General features: G+C 44.7%; 1 protein-coding gene across 9 annotated transcripts in view; it reads left to right on the top strand.

Annotated features, from left to right (window-relative positions):
• Positions 1–20,986, top strand: part of PRKCQ (protein kinase C theta) — a 147,325-nt gene that overhangs the window by 30,041 nt on the left and 96,298 nt on the right. For 3 of the 9 annotated variants that reach the window (XM_067030218.1, XM_067030212.1, XM_067030219.1), the window contains exon 2: positions 18,642–18,768. In XM_067030218.1, the coding sequence (XP_066886319.1) occupies positions 18,757–18,768 (12 nt within the window). In that variant the 5' untranslated portion in view covers positions 18,642–18,756. Of the gene's footprint in view, positions 1–18,524; positions 18,769–19,914; positions 20,083–20,986 lie in introns of those variants that run through there. The other 6 variants (XM_067030215.1, XM_067030217.1, XM_067030216.1 and 3 more) reach the window with 6 other exon arrangements.

The following is a 20,986-nucleotide window of genomic DNA, read 5'->3' as shown; positions in this document are numbered from 1 at the left end:
ATCCCGTCTCTGCAGTAAAGAACAGCTGCAAGGAACTCAGTGGGAACCCAAAGTGTTCTTGACAAAGATGTCAGTATAATTCACCCAGTCAGACGTAATTAAAAAGAATTACTTAAAGGACAGAACTTGCCGTACAGGAGATCAAGGTGCTCTGTGTGCTTTCAAAATAGACTCCAGACCCCAGAAAGGAAGAGAATGTTACAGCAGAGAACCCACAGGTTGGTATCTGTGGCACTGGAGTCTGGTCCCTGCTTCCCCACCATTAGCTATGCAACCTTGGATGCAGCATGTCCTCACCTCTCTGAGCCTGTTTCCCTACCTGTAAAATATGGGTGAGAGTATCACCTTGGACATGTCACAAGACCACGGCATGAAAACGGAGGAAACATATGTGAAAAGGACCTCTAATTAATGTCAGATTTTGTTATTCTTTCTTCTCATTGATTTCCCTAAGAGGTAAACCGAGGCACAGACTAACAAGATAGCTTATTGCTCTCCATTTATTTTATTTTATTTTATTTTTTATTTTTTATTTTTTATTTTTTTGCGGTATGCGGGCCTCTCACTGTTGTGGCCTCTCCCGTTGCGGAGCACAGGCTCCGGATGCGCAGGCCTAGCAGCCATGGCTCACGGGCCCAGCCGCTCCGCGGCATGTGGGATCCTCCCGGACCGGGGCACGAACCCGTGTCCCCTGCATCGGCAGGCGGATTCTCAACCACTGCGCCACCAGGGAAGCCCTCCATTCATTTTAGAACAAGATGAAATGTTACTTTTAAACACGAACAAAAGTAAGAAAGGGAATCTCCCACTTGCGTCCAGCCAATCACAAATGTCCACAGTGAAGATCCAGGGAGAGCACTTGGTCCTCTTCTCCCATGTCCACTGGTCCACATCCAGGAACTTCAGCCCCTGCCTCTCTCTCTCTTAAGCATCACGAGCTTGTTCCAGCAGCAGCCTGACCAGGGCTCACTCCCCTCGGAGTGGTCAGCTTGGGAGATGTTGAGAATTAGGGGCGGGCATATTTTTCCAAGATATTGTAGGTTTTGTTTCAAGGAGGGCAAGTTGGTGCCTGAGTTCAGCCTTTTCCTTCTTGCAGCCCAAGAGCATGACAGAGGGACTTAGGGATAATACTACACGTTTCCTTCCTCTTTCTCTCCCAGAGCTTTTACCTGGACAAATTTGAATTTCAAATTTTTAAACCTCAGGAAACTATCTGTGTTCAGAAGATGGTTCGGGTTTGTTTTTTGCTGTCAGATGCGGGATGAGAGCAGGACATTGACACCGGATGCCCCATTTGGTTACCATTGTCACTTCCTCTTTTTTCTTTTTTCCTGTGAGCAGGACAGGGAGAATTGGCCGGTCAGTCTGGAGGGCAGGGGCCGGAAGAAGGGGGAGGGGAGGGGGAGGAGGACTTTTTAGAGTAGAATAAAAAAATTCTATTCTGTTATTAGGACAGTCCTTCTATCATTCAGGAAACCTCATCGGTTATATTCTTATTTGTTTCTTACTAGTCTTGTGAAGTGTGGTACCCGTTAGTCTGTGTGTTCGGCTGTGGTCACAGGCCTCCAGTCCTCTTCTGCCTGCACGTCCAGGCTCACGTGGTCCAGGGCATCGTCAAGGTGATTAGGTGCCACCACCTCCGGGTTCTAGCCAGTGGCAGGAGGCTGGTGGGCCCAACCTGGAGGTTACTCATCAGCTGGGCTCAGCGGCCACTGGCCACATCCACCTGCAGGAAATTGTGCCAGCGGTGAGGTGTCTGCCATAGGCTGCCCCGACCTTCAGATGCCCTCTGTTGGAGACCACCAGTTGCACGCTTCCTCTTCTCCCCCTCATCCTCCTGGTTCACCTTCCCTGGCATCACTCTCCAGCCACACCTGTGTCTCCACTGCCCCACCCACCCCAGTCTCTGTTGCCCTCTGTCACCTTTTCCTGCTTCGCCTCTACTCTCCGTGCTCGGCATCACCGGTGGGCGTTATCTCCCCCACTCCTGCCTCCCTCCCCAGAGCCCTTTCCCCCAGGCCCTTACTTCCCACTACCCTTGGCCATGGAAGCCCCTCGCGTGACCTGGAGCTGGGGGAGGACCTGATCTGATCCCACGGCTCCAAAGGAAGAGGAATCTCTGACTCCACTCTCCCAGGGTGTGTCCCAAATGGGACTTTGGGAAGCAGTTCCTAGTAACTCTATTATAAATCCATCGTAGGTGGTTTCATAGTACCATTTAGTTCTTCCCAAAATGTGCATGTGTCGATTCAACATGATGGGTAACAATTTCTATGGAAAAAAAAATATGCTCTGATCTAAACTACGTATTAGTGAAGTTGTGGACCGCTGCTGTTTCTTAAATCGGAATCTCCTATGATAAGGATTGGAGGATTCTTGAAATGAAGAACTGTGGCTTCAATGTCTAAGAACCGCGCCCCCCCCCCAGTACTTTCCACATACTAAACTCCCAGGAATTGATATTAAGAGTGACTTGTTAAATTACCAAATGTTAAAAGCAAGGCATCTGAATGCGTGCTAGGTGGTACCCTGGGGCCTGGCGCCCAGTGGCTTTGAAGAGGAAAGGGACTAGATTTGGAATCAGGAGACTTAGGCTGTGTCACTTACAAGTTCTGTAGCCTTGAGAAAAGTCCCTACTGCTGTAGGCATCCATTTCTCCTTTCACGGTAATGGGAACTGTCCATCCTACTGCACAAAACTGTTAGGTGTGAAAAATGAATTGATGTAGGAAAAGCATTTTCTCCTTTTTGTTACATAGGATCATTTTTTTAAAAAAATTAGTATTGTAAACCTCTGAAAAAATAACCATGTAAAATCACCTAAGGGCTTCCCTGGTGGTGCAGCGGTTAACAATCCGCCTGCCAATGCAGGGGACATGTGTCCGAGCCCTGGTCCGGGAAGATCCCACATGCTGTGGAGCAACTAAGCCCGTGCGCCACAACTACGGAGCCTGCGCTCTAGAGCCCACGAGCCACAACTGCTGAAGCCCGTGTGCCACAACTACTGAAGCCCACGTGCCTAGAGCCCATGCTCCGCAACAAGGGAAGCCACCGCAATGAGAAGCCTGCGCACCGCAAGAAGAGTAGCCCCCGCTCACCACAACTTGAGGAAGCCTGCATGCAGCAGCGAAGACCCAACACAGCCAAAAATAAATAAAAAATAGAAATAAATTTTAAAAAAAATTTTTTAATAAAATAGAATCACCTAAAATCCAATCCATCCAGAGGTAGCACTTTTGCTCCACAGTTTTTCCCATTAAAATTTATGCATGTAAATTTATCTTTTTAAATGAGCACCTATTATATACACTATGGATAGTATCTCTTTTTAACTTACCTGTATCCTGTAAATTGAGTGAATAATAATCTACTGGTTGTAAAATATTCCACTGTAGTTATATGTCATAGTATATTTAAATAATACCTTATTTTGGGACATTGAGGCTGTTTCCAATTTTGCTATTATTAACCAGTGCTGCAGTGAGCATTCTTGTTTATATACCTTCATATACTTGCCTTGTTATTTTAAAGTCATTTAATACATCTTTTCTTCCATAAAGACTGTATAGGTCCCTTATCCAAACTATTACAGCCAAATCTATTTTATAATTCATATTTTATAAAGGTAATAAAGTTATACACTGTATAGTACAAAATATTCCTAGTAAGCTATGCATTGGGGGGTAAGGTATTAACAGTTATGTTCACTGGGATTAAATAGACCATAAGTAGCCCACATCAGATTTTGCTGCAAAATTAGTTTGCACGACAGAACGATTTTTTTTCCTATTTTCAGAGCTTTTGGATTTTGGAATTGCAGAAAAGGGATTATGGAACTGGCTAATTTGCATTTCTTTAGGTTCTAGTGAAATTGAACTTTTTTCGTGGTTTTATTTTGCCTTTATAATATTCATTTTGTAAAAGGTGTGCTCTTAGCCTTTGCCTCTTTTTTAATTCGGCAAATAATATTTAACTATTAGGCTTGACCTTCTTATTGATATTTAAGAGCTTTTCACATATTTGTCAAATATTTTGCCACATACTTTACAATCATGTCTCCTAGTTTGTCATTTGTCTTATACTTTGATAATGTTTAACACATACAAGTTTTTAGTCAAATAGGATAGAAATGTGTTCCTTTATGGAGCTTGTCCATGGTGTGTTTGAGAAATCTTTCCTGATTCCAAAAGGATATAATCACTAATCTACATATCTAGTACCTTTAGTAGTTTAGAGGTTTTTATTTCTATGTTAATATCATCAATCTATCTGAATTGTATTTTGATGTCAGCTTTAATGTAAGTTTTAGCCGCTGGGCACAGTCCATTTATTAAACAATCTTTCCTTTTCCCAGGACTTTACTGTCATCGTTGTACGTAAGCTTTCATAAGTATTTGGACCTGTTTCAAAACATTTGATTTGGTTCTGGTGATCTCTCCAACTGTGCTGCTGCCAGCACCACACTATTTCCATTATTACATCTTTATTTTCATATCTCTTAGGGCCGGGGCGGGGGCAGGATGAATAGGCGGAACACAGGATTTTTAGAGCAGTGAAACTGTACTTAGTCTGATACAAGAGTGGTGGATACATGTCATTATGTATTTGTCCAAAGTCATAGAATGACAGCACCAAGAGTGAACCCTCGTGTAAACCGCAGACTCTGGTGATGGTGTCATGTCAGTGTAGGTAACAAATGTACCATTTCGCTGGGGCTGTGGATGATGGGGGATGTTGTGCACGGGTGGGACAGCAAGTATATGGGAAATCTCTGTCCCGTCTGCTGAATTTTGCTGTGACTCTAAGACTGCTGTGTAAAAAAAATGAAGTCTATTAAAGAAGCAAAAACTAGACCTTAACTCCTGAAATCGCGAAGCTTACCTCCAAGGGGAAAGTATAAAAAGCTAAATAGAAAACTAGAAGAGATCGCATTTCTCAAATATCGTGTTACAAATAGGCACCAGAGAACAATGCTTCTCAAACTGTGATGATGAAGGGGACTTCCCTGGTGGCGCAGTGGTTACGAATCTGCCTGCCAGTGCAGGGGACACGGGTTCGAGTCCTGGTCCGGGAAGATCCCACACGCTGCGGAGCAACTAAGCCCGTGCGCCACAACTACTGAGCCTGCGCTCTAGAGCCTGTGAGCCACCACTGCTGAAGCCTGTGTGCCTAGAGCCCGTGCTCCGCAACAAGAGAAGCCACTGCAGAGAGAAGCCCGCGCACCACAAGGAAGCGTAGCCCCTGCTCGCCGCAGCTAGAGGAAGCCCCTGCACAGCAACGAAGACCCAACGCGGCCAAAAATGAATAAATAAATAAAATAAATGTACACCAGAAAAAAACCCAAAAAACTGTGATGAAGGACCAATTAAAAAAAAAACAATTTCCAGTATCTTTTAAGACTAGCAACCTCTTTGTTAACCTCATCTTTGAAAAGCTGTGTGTAAACTGTCAGTGTTCTATGCCTATATCTGTAGTGGATTCTTTGTCAAAATGAAGATACTTATTCAGTCCACCTACCTTCTACTCTGCAGAACAGTGAAAGTGTGTTTTTGAAATACTGTGCTGTCCTCTTAAGAGATTGTTGTCTTGTAAGAATAGGCTGAAGCACATTTCACACGATAGCTCTGATCACAAAATAATCTTGTTAGCTCACTGAAAATTCACCAAGTAAAGTCAAAGGTTGGCATTTTCATTTATTCATTTATTTTATTTATTCATTTTTGGCTGCGTTGGCTCTTCCCTGCTGCGTGCAGGCTTTCTCCAGTTGCAGCGAGCGGGGGCTACTCTTCGTTGCGGTGCGTGGGCGTCTCATTGTGGTGGCTTCTCTTGTTGCGGAGCACGGGCTCTAGGCTCACGGGTGTCCGTAGTTGTGGCTCGCGGGCTCTAGAGCGCAGGCTCAGTAGTTGTGGCACACGGGCTTCACTGCTCCGCGGCATGTGGGAACTTCCCGGACCAGGGCTTGAACCCGTGTCCCCTGCATTGGCAGGCGGATTCTTAACCACTGCGACACCAGGGAAGCCCGAAGCTTGGCATTTTCAAGAGGTCTGCCGCATAATCAAGTACTTCTTTTTCTTTCTACCATTCTTTTTCTTCAAAGACACAGTTTTTAATGTCTTCATATTTTATGTGTGTATTATGAATACAGAAAAGCCCTCCTTGGAATGTGAATAATCAGCAGTTAGCTAGTTGTACTCACTAACTGAATGCTTGCTACTGATGTGAGGATGCTGCAGTGTCCAAAATTAGGACACGTCACATATATTAAGTCCGATTGGGCCGAGGGTCTGGCATCGGGTGGTGTAGGCAGTACTCATATTTTGTGTAGGAGAAAATCTAGTCATCTGTTCAAATCATATTCCTCACTGAGTGATATCTACAATAAAATAAGAGAACAGTGGAGAGATGAATAAATAAGGACGTAGGAGACCTGAGTCCTAGTAACATTTCTTCCACCAATTAGGTAGATTTGATCACTTGCTTTAATTTCTCTGACCCGCAGTTTCCTCAGCTGTTGCAAGAGACAGCAGACAGTTTGATCACTAAAGGCACTTTCAGCTCTCAAAAAGAAAAATGAACAGATCAGCTAACTGATTTGTTCACAGATTGATTCATTCATAGCCGATGTATCCGTGTACGTATTCAAAAGACACTTGCAGTGAACATATTACATGTCAGTTGCTGTGCTAATCGTGGCGGCCGAATGAGAAGGCAGTATGGAAAAGAGAGACGCATTCCCCCAAGTCTCCAAATTCCCTTCTCATTGTGGCGCTAGAATTCACTAAGCATGGGGAAATGATGAGAGATAGGGGGGGATTCTCTTGGCATCACCACGTTTAATGTATTTATGTAGAACAGAGCTTCTCAGCCTCAGCACCATTGATGTGTTCATTGTGGGCAGCTGTCCTGTGCATTGTAGGTTGTTTGCAGTATCTCTGGCCTCAATCTACCCAATGCTGGTCCCACCCTCTCCACCGGTTTGTGACAACCAACCATGTCTCCGGGCATTTGCCAAATGTGCCCTAGAGGCAAGGTTGTCGTGGTTGAGAACCAGTGATTTAGAACTACCTCAGTGCCAGGCAAATACACAGCCTGGTCTTGAGGCCTTTATTCCAGGGCAGTGCTTCTAGAACTTAGATGTGCAGCGAGTCAGTGGAGGGCCTCTTGGAACCCAGGCTGCAGACACCCGCTTCCATAATTTCTAATTCAGCGGGTCCGGGTGGGGCTGGCGGGTTTGCATGTCTAAAGTGGTGCTGGTGCGATGCTGGTGGTCCCCCAGGACAACACTTTGAGAGCCGTTGGGCTCGGGGGTTCCCATCATCCTAGGTGACGGATGTCCACTGCAGTTGTGGCCGAGAATATACGTGTTCTCGCCTCACCGGTTCAACCAGTGTTTCCTGAGATTCAGAGTTATCTGTGGTCTTTAAATTGAGAAATTAGACCCCAGATGGGCTACTGAACACACAAGAAAACCTGAAAGGTCACAGGAAGAAAAGCCAGGGGAGGACCTCCTAAGCCGGAACAGTGACAAAAAGGTGCTTAGTTTCATCCTCTTGATTTCATTCTGGATTAACAGATGAACGGGCTGTTCACAGGCTTGTCTAGGTACCTCATTTCAGTTTCCATGGATTCTAAGCTCTGATCACAAACAGGCTTTTACAAATCACTCATTTGTAAGGTGGGGACATTCGTGGGCAACGAGAGACGTGGGTGGTTCACCTAGACCTGCACGCACACACATCCATGCTGGAGCGTCTGAGCCCCGCTCGGTCTCCTCCTCCTCCTCCTGGTCCCCGTCCCTGGTCTCCCTTTCCCTTTATCTCCAGCAGTAACTTCCAACAGCAGTGCCTGTCGTGCTGGCACACGCAGGGCTGTGTGTGTGTGTTGTTATTCTTCACAAAACTATTAGTTCATCTTTGGACTGAACATAGCTATTTCCTCTTGCTATGGCGATACTACCAAATACTGTATTTTCTTTTGAAAAGTGTCGCACACCCTCGGGAGGAAGTGGGGTGTGGTGTTTGAACACCACTGGGGCGACAGGGGCGTTTCGCTCCCGCAGTACCCGCAAGTGACAGCCTGCTCTGCAATTCTTGTTTTCTCTGCCTCTTAATGTTGAGTCCACACTGACTGGCCACTTCATTTTACTCGCAGGATGAACAGCGAGAAAGTGGAGTCCAGGCTGTCAGAGCCTCCTCTCTGTCCCCCGCTAGGCAGGAGTCTACTTCGTTCTGAGGTCCCAAGGCTTATTTAGAACAGGGACCCTGTCACATTTTTGCATCCAGCACCAGGCTTTATACCTAGGAGGCAGGTTTAGCAAATACTTAGCGATGGCAAAAAAAACAAATGTACGTGTCACTTCGTTTCCTTAGCCAGTAGTTTAGGTGAGTCCTAGGCCATGTCAGATAATCCACCGAGTCAGTTATCGTCATTGGTAGTTAATTTCATCAGGGAGAATTTCCGAGGTTACTTTGGAAAAGTCCCGTACGATGTTACAGCTGCCTTTTCCACCCAACGCTGTTGTAAGCATTTCATTTAATGGTTAATTCATTTAATCCTCATGACAACTCTGTGAAGTGGGTCTGTTATTTTCCCCATGTTGCAGAAATAGAAGCATAGTCGCACAGAGATTAGGTCACTTGTCTATGACTGTGCAGTTGGGGAAAGCTGGCGTTTGTGCTCGCGGCCCTCTCGTTGACACACCTGTGAGCTCCTGCCTGTGTCCTCTCCTTCCTCGTGGTATACTGCCAAGCCAGGCCAGGGAAAAGGGACCATGTGGCCAGGGACTTCACCTTGACCATCTCAGTCAAGATGTCCTTTGACCGGGGCACCCTGGACCCTGCCTCTGATTGGACACCCCACATCCATTCGGGTGGGGTGTTCTTCCTACCTGAGCGCCTAACAGGCAGAACTCTTCCTCTGATGCATTAGGAAGATTCCAAAGTCTCCTGTGTCTCATTAGAGCCACTGAGAAAATTGTCTCTTTCCTCCCAACTTTATTGAGCTATAATTGACAATTCAAAGTTGGATATATAGTTAAGGTGTACGATCGGATGACTTGATAAACGTATACACTGAAATAATCACCACAATCAAGCTAATTAACATATCCATCATTTCACATAGTCACCTTTCTGTGTGTGGTGAAGAGTGTCTTTTAAGAGTAAAAATTTGACGCAGTGAACAGACCCATCATTAAATTTGCTTCCTGTACCAGGCAGCATCTTTGGACTCAGTGAGTGGTTACCTACCCTGGGTAGAAAGTAGTGCCGAGGAGACCGACTACGTACAAAGCAGTGAGCTCTGTCTGCTCTAGACTTCGGCCCCAGGGATCCTAACTGATACCAGCCAGCCACCAGTAAAGGCATGAATGGGGAAGGCGCAGGGGTAGAGAGTACACACTTATGACCCCCTGGGGAAATTACCCAGGTCAGCAGCTTTGACCTCACTTCTGAAAGAGAGCTTAAGCTCTTCCAAGAAACTTCCACTCCGTTTATATTACCCACTCTTTAACTCTTCAAATTATAGCCATGGAGTAGAAAGACCATTAAACCACAGGTTCTGACAAAAAAGAAACGTCAAATTGGTACCCAAGGTAACTGAGCAGGTAGGCAGTACAGAGGCTGCTGGGAAAGCCTGTCTGACAGCTGTCCTGGGTCCTTGCTAATTAGGAACTGGTTGAACAGATGGAAACAATCTATGGGGAACTCTCCATGCTTTCACTTCCTCCCTGGCCTCACCTTAAAAGCCATTTTCTAACAAGGAATCATTGACTAGTTTGAGCGGAGGCGTGTAGCAACCGAGGCTGGAATCCAGGTTCTGTTGCTTACTAGCTGTGTGGCCTTCAGCAGGCTGCTTACCCACTTAGGCCTCAGCTTTCTTATCTGTAGAATGGAGCTGATTATACCTATCTCACGGGCTTGGTGAGAAGGTTGAATAACAGAAGCTACGGAAAGCTTTTGCAAAGTTTTGTGAACTGTAGGAGACCTAATAAATAACCGTCTGGGCTCTGCGTGTGCTTGGAACAAATGGACAGAGAGATCAGGAGTCAGGGAGATGGAGAAGAAAACAAATCAACTTGACTAGTGATAAAGGCTGGATTGGTGGATGGGGCCAAAGTGTCCAAGCAGATCCGTTGGTCGCTGTTCACAGTGTCATAGGCAGTACTGCACAAAGGCTGGCCTCCCAGGACTGGCAGATCAGCCCCGCCCCCCTTACGGCATGGCAGAGGGGAGTGGAGAAACACGGTCTCTGATAGTCGGTAGATACCCCCGAAAGAGAGGAGGGGGCTGGACGGGGCAAGCATAGTTTATTCTTCTAAAACTCATCTGTCAGATAAATCACTTCTCTTCTCACGGGGAGCAGGAAAGGATTTCTGGATGAAGTAGTACAGAAGGGAGGTCCTTGAAAGATGAGAAAGAAAGAGGAATGGCAGCTTTGTATGCGTGGAGCTGGTAGAGCATCCAAGCAGAAGGAAGGTGTAAACAGAGCCATCGAGATGGCTTGTCGGGGTGTATTCAGAAAACAGGCTGAGTTGTGTGGTGTGCGGTCGGTACGTTGATGCCAGCACATGGGGGCTTTGAAATAACAGATTGAGTCATGATTTAATTCAGCAAGGATGCGGACAGTTGAGTATTTGTATAATGTGATCAGAGCTGTGTTTTCGTGGGACTGTCTATTCATGTCACACATTAAAATTAGTGTCAGAATATTAATAATGCCATCCCAGGTTCTTTCTTTCCTATATTTCAATATTTGTTTTATTTCTACACGATTTTTTTTTTTTTTTTTTTTTTGGTGGGAGAAGGGATATGTAGTCTGCTCAGGCTGCCAGAACAGAATACCACAGACTGAGGGGTTTAAATGACAGAAGTTTGTTTTCTCCCTGTTCTGGAGGCTGGAAGGCTGAGATCAAGGTGCCCTCAAGGCTGGTTTCTGATGAGAGCCCTCTTCCAGGTGTGTCCATGGCATCTTCCCACCGTGTCTTCATGTGGCAAAGAAAGAAAGAGAGCTCCGTTGTCTCTTCCTCTTCTTATAAGGACACTGTCCTAATGGATCAGGGCCCCACCCTTAGGACCTCAATTAACCGTAATTATCTCCCTAAAGGCTCCACCTCCAAATACAGTCCCATGGGGGCTTACGGCCTGAACATATGAATTGCTGGGGACACAATTCAGTCCATAACTGGGGTTGGGGGGAGTCTTGTTAAACGTTCGCAGGTAGGAGGGCATTACTAGCTCTGTCACAAATCCCCCTTCCTTACCAGTTGAAGGTTAGGCCTCTTTCCTTTTGTCATGTAGCATATATGGTCAGGGTCATTTTAAAATATTACCTTCATTTCATACTTATTATTTTAATTCACTTTTGAGACCATATTTAGGGGTGAGAGGCGAATATTTAGTCTGACTCTTTTTATTGTACTACTTTGTAGACATCTTAGCAAGGGGATAAAACTTCCCAACTAGTTACAGTCTTTCTTCCATGCACATTGCAAGGCAAATTAATTTTTTTATTACAGCTTTTTTCTACAGCAGTAAGACATTTTATTCAGGTGCCACTTTTACCTAAGAAACCTTTCTATCTCTTAAATGTGAACGCTGTAAGCTTAATTTGCCAAAATTTGCCTGATGTTTAATTTACCAAATTTTGGCTGAGCTGATGTGTTTGGAACCCATTGAATGTTTTTTTCCCCTCATCTCCAAGCTTACTGTTGATTCACTTGTGTTTTCTGTATGGTAAAGATTTGCTATTTCTTTGAGACTCTCCCTGTGTCCCTAAGACACCTCCAGCTAATTTATAGCGATAAATTATTGATTTATTTTATTGATTTTATTTTATATTTTATTTATTTTTTATTTTTTAAATAAAGAAGTATGCTCATTCTTAGTTCACTTGCTGCAGAAGAAGAGAAGTCGTGATCTGTTTTAGCTGATGAGAGTATAGAGAACTTCTCTCGCTTTCTGTTTCTATGGAATTTTCACCCATCCGCTTTTGTTAGGTGGTGGCAATCCTTCAGGTCACCGTGAAAGTATTTGGTGGCTTTGAATTGTGGCAGGTGAGTCTAGATAAGTAGGCCAGTCAGCATCAGGGAGGCGAGAGACCAAAATTCTCCATTCAGTACTTAATGGCGTATGACCTCAAGCATGTGCCGCTGAGCAGCGATACTTGACCACCTCCCTGCATTGTCACTACCTGCCAAAGAGAAATGAGATCACACTTAAAGGTGAAAACATTGAGCTGTAAGAGTGAAGGTCCCCCACAAATTTAAAGTACACATTAGGATGGTATTTTGCAGTTGGGATGGCAAAAGTGCAGAAGATTGGAGGGACACACTGATAGTTCATTGTGATGACTCCATTAGGGCAAAATAAGTGCTATAGGAGAGATACGTGGAGGGTTTTATGGGAGCTCGGTGGCAGACAGCAGAGGAAGGTCACGTAATTCAGCCCAGATATGCTCCGAAAAGACTACTTCCATTCTCTTCCTCCCCTTTCTTAGTACATACTAATAATGACCATAAAGTATACTAGAAAGTATATCAGTTGCAATAATAATAACTAACATTACTTTGAGAGTTTACTATGTGCCAGCCCTGTTCTAAGCACCTCCATGTGTTTTCCCATTTCATCCTCGTAGCCCTTTGAGACAAGTAATAGTATTATCACCATTTTCCAAATGAGAAAGCAGAGAGGTTAAATAATTCCTGCAGTTGACCTCATGATGGCATCAATTCTCTGCCTGTAACAGTGCCTGGGATTGTCTCCTTTGTATTGATTTCCTCTGTAACTGTCTGCCACCTAATCGGACCATAGAATTCCCTGGCAGGTAAAAGAAACGCATGAAGATTAAAAGATGATGTAAAATGTTGGTTTTGAAAATTAAGTTTCTTAGCAAAAAGGCATTGAGCATCAGCTCAGTATCAGACGGGAGGATTAACCCTGGAGGTGCATAGATGATTAAGAGATGGTCTCTGCTCTCAGAGCCGGAAGTCTCGAAGTCTCGTTTGAGAAGACCAAGAGGAGCTAATACATCGAATAAAGCGTTCTAGGGAAGTACGGCTGTGTGAGCATTTGGTCTCCTCCCCAGCGCCACATTCCCCAGAGGAACGGGGTAATAGAGGAGACCCCTCATCACAGCCAGAGTCCAGTAAGTAAGGCGCCTGCATGCGCTCACCCTGGAGGGTTTTTGCTAGATATACTGCAGATAAAACCAGAGGGGCTTCTATAGGTTGAGTCCCACATGAGTAGATCCCACCCTCTTCAAGGATTATGTAGGAGAAATCCTGGTGGGGCCCTACTGTGTCCCCCAAATTTGGGGGGGGGGCTAAGAGCTGAAGACGAAGACAGAGAATGGGAGGTACAGGATCTACCTCACTCAGACTTTTGAAATGGCATAGGTGAGGTGAACAAATATGACAGGTGCTGTCTCGCAGGGTACCCGGGGAGCCATGGGGGGCTGGGGGAGCGCCGAGTAATTTCCACCAAGATGTGTCGAGGGAGGCTGATGGAGGTGAGGGAAGAAGAGCTTCACAGAGGAGGGTACAGACTGAGCAGGAGCTTGAAAGATGAGGAAGCGGGGGTGGGGCAGATGGAGGATGGAGTGAGATAGGAAGGCGGTCCAGGGACAGGGAGCAGTATTGCTAAGAGCCTAGAGCTCTGAAACAGCGTGACAAGTTGGAGAGATGGCAGCAGCTCTGCATGATCCTAGGGAAGATCCTTTGGGACTGGGAGTGAGAGGTGACAGGACTGGGGAGAGAGACAGGTAAGCTGCTGTGATGGGTCCAACGAGGGGTGATGCAGAATCCAGCCAAGACCCCCAGGGAAGGAGGAGAGGAGACGGGGAAGGAGGAGGACAGGTTGGTTGCGGTGGAGGAAGAGAGAAAGGGTGATGTCTAAGCAGGGTGCTAGGCTGGGAGTCATGGTACCAGTCACTGAGCTGGTAGAACAGAAGAAGAGGAAGATTCCAAAGGCAAGACAGTGAGGTCCTTTCGCACCTGGCAGGTTGGGGGTCCCCGGGAGCTGTCCAGGAGAGACTGGATGTGTGCTTTTATTCCTCAGATGAGCGGTCCGTAGAGGGAGCCGTGTGTTGCCAGAACAGCCTGAGCTGGCCAGTCAGTCTTACTGCACACATTGTCTGTTGTAGAGGGCGAGGCTACGGTGATTGGCAAGAAAGAGATTATGAAATTTACACTCCACAGAGAGACTGGGGGAAGACACTACTGATAGATGCGATTCCAGTAATTTTCCTTTTTTTTTTTTTTTTTTGCGGTACGAGGGCCCCTCACTGTTGTGGCCTCTCCCGTTGTGGAGCACAGGCTCCAGACGCGCAGGCTCAGCAGCCATGGCTCACGGGCGCAGCCGCTCTGCGGCATGTGGGATCTTCCCGGACCGGGGCACGAACCCGTATCCCCTGCATCGGCTGGCGGACTCTCAACCACTGCGCCACCAGGGAAGCCCTTTCCTTTCTATTTTGGCACCCCTTCTCCTTTACCATCAGCTCTGCGCACAAAAAACCAGACCACTAAAATCTATTGTGTTAATTTCATCCTCATGTGCCTATTACGCATCTTCTTGGCTCTTGAGATTTGCATATATACACATGCATATATTGAGACATACACACATGAGTGTTCAACAAATTTACGCTCACAACGGCATTGTATGGAAGTGTATGATTCATGTTGTCCTTGCCATTGTTAGGTAAGAGCATTTCTAAAATATTTGCTAATTGCACAGGTAAAATAATATTGTGTTTTAAATATTTTATTATACTTTAAATTGAATTGAATATTAATGGATCCTCAAAGAAAATGCATTATCAAGTTCCAATGTTATTTTTTTCTCAGCTGTTTGCACCAAAATGCAAAATTTCAGGAGACCTTAAATACTACAGAGTAAAAGATGTTTTCTTAAGGCTCTAACCATTTCCCTTTAGTAAATTGAAACTGTGCTGGATTACTTCAGATTTTAGTTTAATATTTTATTATATGAATTCTCAGTTTCCTAATGTATATTCTTTATATAACCTCTGAATTTATAATCTATGCCTTGAAATGCCAGTGGCATATTTCTTTATTTTGGTTTTTAAATTAGCATATGGCAAAATTGACCTTTGTTTTGGGTGTATCATTCTGTGAATTTAAGTCTAGATTTCTGTGACTACCACCACAGTCAGGCTATAGAACAGTTAGATCTTCCCCCCAAAACCTGCTCATGTCACCCTTTAATAATCATACCTGTCCCCTACCCAAACCACTGGTAACCACTGATTTTTTTCTCCATATAGTTTTGTCTTTTCAAGAATGTCATATAAATGCAATTATATAGTATCCTGCTTTGTTTTGTATGTCTTAAATTGCTCACAAGGCTGAACATTTTCCTACAAACTAGTTACAGGTATGTTTTTTGTATAGTTTGTGTCATTGCCACTTATTTAGTTGGGTCATGGGAAGTGGTTTTGGGGTTCTTTTTCCCTACACGTTTGTGTATGCTTCTTATGTTAAGAATGATGCTAACTTATTTTCTGTTGCATTTACCGTAGATATTTTCCTTAAGTCTTTGCCTTTGCATTTTGTTATTTTCTTTAAGTGTGTATTACCTTACAAATAGTGATATTGTTTGATCTAGTAATACTGGAATTCTCTGGTGATCTAGTTTGATGCAATCTTCCTAAATTAAAAAAAAATGTAAAAGGAGCTTCAGCATTATTTCTATTATGGAAAAACTGGACACAATCTACATGTGGAACTGTAAGACTTTAGTAAAGCAGATAATGGAGCTGTCCCTCAGTGGGCTCTCATGTAAGAATTAAAAGGATGCTTACATAGTAAGCATAGTAGCTTGGACAATTTTTTTGGTAAAATGTTAAATTAAATGTCAGATACAATCTCATACACACAGTATGAGCACAGCATATAAAACAAAACCACAAAAACCATTAATTAAAATAGACTAGGGCTTCCCCGGTGGCGCAGTGGTTGAGAATCCGCCTGCCGATGCAGGGGACACGGGTTCGTGCCCCGGTCCAGGAAGATCCCACATGCCGCGGAGCAGCTGGGCCCGTGAGCCATGGCCGCTGAGCCTGCACGTCCGGAGCCTGTGCTCCGCAACGGGAGAGGCCACAGCAGTGAGAGGCCCGCGTACCGCAAAAAAAAAAAAAAAAAAAAAAAAGACTAGAGAAAATCCATCAAAATATTAACCGTGATTTGCTTCTATCGGTGGAACTATGAGGAGTGTTTTACCAATTTTGTGTACTTTTTTCATTTCATGACGATTGCCTATTACTGTTACAGAAGGGGAAGAGATTCTGGGCAGCTCAGCAATAAACTGCTACCTTTTGCCTTTAAAAGGCATCCCCTGAGCTTGAGGCTTTATTGAACAACGTGTGAGGTTAAGCACACAGATGCCAGTTCTGCTTTCTGAATGTCAAAATATCAGATGTGACTAGACCTTTAGAGAGACAGTGGCTTGGCTACCAGACAGATGCATGCATTGGGCAAATCATCAAAATGCTATTGGGTGAGGGGATAGGGCAGGCAACTCTGGTGTATTGGCGAGGGAATAAGGATAACTGTGGATAGGAAGTCAGTTGATGTCTAAGCCAGCCCTGTTGGGGGAGGGGGTTTTGCAGTAACTCTGTTCCTTACTGTGATAGAACCCCTGCGGACACTAGACCTTTTGGTCTGTTCCCCAGACAGATTTTCCCAGGTGCATGTTGAGCTGCTGTTGCCTAATTCTGAACCCAGCCTGGAAATAGCAGAGTGACACATCCATCAGTAAAGGTCAGAGTGGTTGTAACTCGGACTTTATGAGTCAGTGATCCCTCGAGGCCCAAGTCAGAATTAATTAATTACTTACCTTCACTTGTGTTAAGGAAATCTTCAAAAAGTCCACACGTGGTAGATACTCGCATAAATGATGCTAATTCTTGGTGATTGTTCCTGATTAGTGGAGGAATATAGATTTGTCTGAAAGATCTATGTGGTCCAGGAATGGGGGTCTCAAAAAGTTTTCTCTGGAGAAGTCTCAGTTCTTAGCCAGGCTTCTGCCCAAGAGTTCTAAGCTCAGAGGGTGAAGGGGGCCACCTAAAGACAAATCTGGAAGTCATCTAGCTGCTAGTTCAGCAGAGTGACATATACAGAATGTGTTTCCAAGGCTAAGAACTCCTGAGAAATCATGGTGATTCCATAACCATCTCCTTTAGTTAAACCTGCTGAACTGCAGGAAATTGGGACTCTCTTAACCTCCGTGAAATAAACAGCAGTGATCAAGATTCCCTAATTTGTCTCTGTTCGTTCAAAAAATATGCAGGCTGGGCTTCCCTGGTGGCGCAGTGGTTGAGAGTCCACCTGCCGATGCAGGGGACACGGGTTCGTGCCCCGGTCTGGGAAGATCCCACATGCCGCGGAGCGGCTGGGCCTGTGAGCCATGGCCGCTGAGCCTGCACGTCCAGAGCCTGTGCTCCACAACGGGAGAGGCCACAACAGTGAGGGGGCCCGCGTACCGCAAAAAACAAAACAAAACAAAAAAAACCAGGCTGCTGGCATTCCAGAGGACTGGCAATCATTATGGTTCTGTCGGTTTCAGGGTTACGGGCCCAAGATTTCCAGTTGTGTCATTGATTCTCACATCTGGGATCCTGTTACTCTGAGTAGTTTTCTTCCTTCACAAAAAGGTAGAAAAGACGGCTAATGCTTTCTTCTTGATATCTTTGGCTTGCTTAAGAATGTTTGGGAAAATTCGTGAGGCAAAATTGGTTCAAGAGAAAGAGGAAGCAAGGACATAACTTTATCACTAAATACCAGATAATAGTTTCAGATTAATGGAACTTCATGGAAAAGTAGGTTTAAAAAAGGGTTGAAGTAAATGGACAAAACAAAGACAAGGAAGGAACAACAGATGAAGAATCAGACTGGAATTCTGGAATTTGTAGCCAACACTACGATGATTTTCACCGATATCTCCAGGAAAGTGTAATTATTAGTTCTTTGGCTTTTACGAAGTACTTTGTTTATCCTTCCACAATGAAGTGGTATTTTACGGTGGTCAGTGAGTTAGGGTTTTTAAGTGGTTTGTAATATTCAGAAGCTTAATTTATATCTATATGTATATGTGTGTATGTGTGTCTAAAGTAAACAGAGATCAGCTGCTGAATAAATATCCAGAGCCAATTCCATCACACACATAAATAGCCCATGGAAGAATTTTGTGGTGTCATGTTCAACTGGTGTGACTAAAATAGACTCACTGTTTGTAAACTCATTTTCTTATTCCTGTGTGTTGTTTCCTGGGTACCTTCTTGAATAATATTGATAGAAGAAATAAAATGTTGGAGAGCCTCCGCTTCTCTCTGCAACTATTAAAAATAAAACTCCATTCGATTAAGAGTGGCACATAGGTCTAACTGACAAGGTTCAATAACGCTGGAGTCCAGAACGCCACTTTCTTTGGCTAGTCAGCCTGTGGTTTGGGGAGAGCCCAATAATGTGCCGTGGAGAAGGGGAAGTAAAACATTTGTTTGAATGGATAGTTGAGCCATTCGTGGCTCTGGCTGTCAGAGATAAAGCACTGGTTAAGTGGGGATGGGACACCCACAGTAATATACTTTACAGCCCCCAAACAGCATTTGTCTTTTGTCACTTTTCAGGGAGTGACCATGTCACCATTTCTTCGAATTGGTTTGTCCAACTTTGACTGTGGGTCCTGCCAGCCGTGCCAGGGAGAGGCTGTTAACCCTTACTGTGCTGTGCTTGTCAAAGAATATGTTGAATCAGGTAAGCTTGGGTGGGTGGTGTAGGTGGGATGGGGGAGGAGGGAGGGAGACCCTGCTATGAACTGGGAAGCAGGGTCTTTCCGGGATCTTCAAGGTCATCTGGCGCAACCTCATTTTCCAGCTCAGGAAACTGATGCCCAGGGAAGCCAAGTGCTTTCTCAAAGGCATATGGACTTAGTAACAGCCTCTGAACTAGATCTGGTCTCCTGCCTTATGTTCTGCAATATTTCATGGTCCCATTCTCCACATAAACAAAGGAAAGGAGAAAACGAGTTGAGGACATTATTGTGAAGAGTTAATGGGGGGAAAAAATCTACTTTAATGAGCTGAAGTAGAACATGGTGGTGTTGAAGTCTGGTTGTTGTCAATGATCATAGATAAAGTCTGCATAATCTTAGAATTAACTCCAAAGATGGTTTACTGCTTCTTTAGCCAAGCTCAGATGAATAGTACAAAGAATATATGATTAGCGCTTAGAGTCCAAGTTACAGAAAACTTAACTTTTGTGTTTACTAAAACCCTGGTTGAGTGAAAGAATAGTCATGTTTTGTCAAATTTAAATACTTATGAGAAGTTCATAGTGAGGGGGAGAGTGTGACAGTCTTCCTGGATTCCTTTGTGGGTTTAAATCATTCCATTAAAATAATCTATTCTGTCTGGAATCTCTCCATGATCACTTCAACTGTTCCCACCCTCCCTGATCCCTGCCTCTGTATTTTAAGATTCTCATGGACTTTCTTAAAAAAAAAAAAAAAAAAAAGGCAGGAGAAAGTTTACATCCCATGATTTTTCCAGCTTCACTGCCTTCCTACACACATTCTGGTTTTCACAGAGACTTCGTAGGGAAGTCTGATTGCCACCAATGCAGAGTCCCGGTAACAATAGGAGCCATTATAGTTCGTTTACAGAGAAAGTATTTATGGAGCACCTACTATATACTGGGTCAGAATATGTGCCTTTCCTCTAGAGCTTCTTTCCTAGCAGAGGAAGATAGGCAAGAAAGAAAAAGATCATGTAGTAAGTCATGTGAAGTGAAGACATTAAAGCAGGGTAGTGGGGAGAGAGAAAGTTTGGGGCAGGAGAGACAGATGGAGAGAGACAGAAGTCCTGAAAAAAAAATAGTCCTTTAAGGGGGTGACATTCACAGGTGCAAGAGGAACCTGCTTTTGCAGTTGAGAACCTCCAGCTAGATGTTTCCAGCTCAGAACCCTGGGGTTCCAAATCCTGGTGTGTTGGCTTTTCTCTCCCTTATAAGACTTCTGCTCTGTGGTTGACTGACTTCAGCCTTCCAGACCCTGCGAGCACATCAAAGCGGGTAAGACTGTCTGATGATCTCGATTTCCCTTCTGCGCAGATTTCTCTCCTGTTTAGTTAAAAGTGAGAATGGCACTTGCTCCCAATCTAAGACCTTTCAAAGGTCACCAAAATCTTTGAACTGTGCAATGTCTGAGTTTTTCAAAGCTGCTTTCGACTTAATGGGTCCCCAGGATCCAGTTCCCTTTACAACCACAGCTCCCACTGACATTTGCCTCTTGAGAGCCTTTTTAAAATTTCTTCTTTTGGCCTTGCCTTTGAACTTAGTCTAACCAGCCGTGTGGATCCAGAGAACGTGTCGAAAAAGACTTTGTTTCTCCAAAAGGTTAGGCTGTGGAGTTTAGAGGTTTGGGGTGTCGATTTTGTTTTAGTTTTGTTCTGAAAAGAAATCACTCTGAACATGATCATTCAAATATTACTTCTCTAGAGTTTAAGCACATTTCAGTCTTGGGAGTGTGAGGCTGCATTTTACGTAAAGCGGTAGAACAGGGACAAACAGGCCACAGTGCTGTCGGTCTGGGAGCCTTTGAAAATGGCAAAAACCCACTTTATTTATTTATTTTGCGGTACGCGGGCCTCTCACTGTTGTGGCCTCTCCCATTGCGAAGCACGGGCTCCGGACGCGCAGGCTTAGCGGCCATGGCTCACGGGCCCAGCCGCTCCGCGGCACGTGGGATCTTCCCGGACCGGGGCACGAACCTGCGTCCCCTGCATCGGCAGGCGGACTCTCAACCACTGCGCCACCAGGGAAGGCCGCAAAACCCACTTTAAATAGATAGGAGCTTGAGTTCTGGTTCTCTTTTTAAGTGATTGCAAACATTACTGAATGAAGGTGTGAAAAATACCTTGCCGTGGGAGTTTCTGTCCTTTTTCGGGGTGTGGAGAATGGTTATGGTTGGGAGGAA

This window comes from Kogia breviceps, chromosome 3, assembly GCF_026419965.1.
Source record: "Kogia breviceps isolate mKogBre1 chromosome 3, mKogBre1 haplotype 1, whole genome shotgun sequence".
In the NCBI taxonomy this organism is placed as follows: domain Eukaryota; kingdom Metazoa; phylum Chordata; class Mammalia; order Artiodactyla; family Physeteridae; genus Kogia; species Kogia breviceps.
This window is presented reverse-complemented; position numbering and strand designations above follow the sequence as displayed.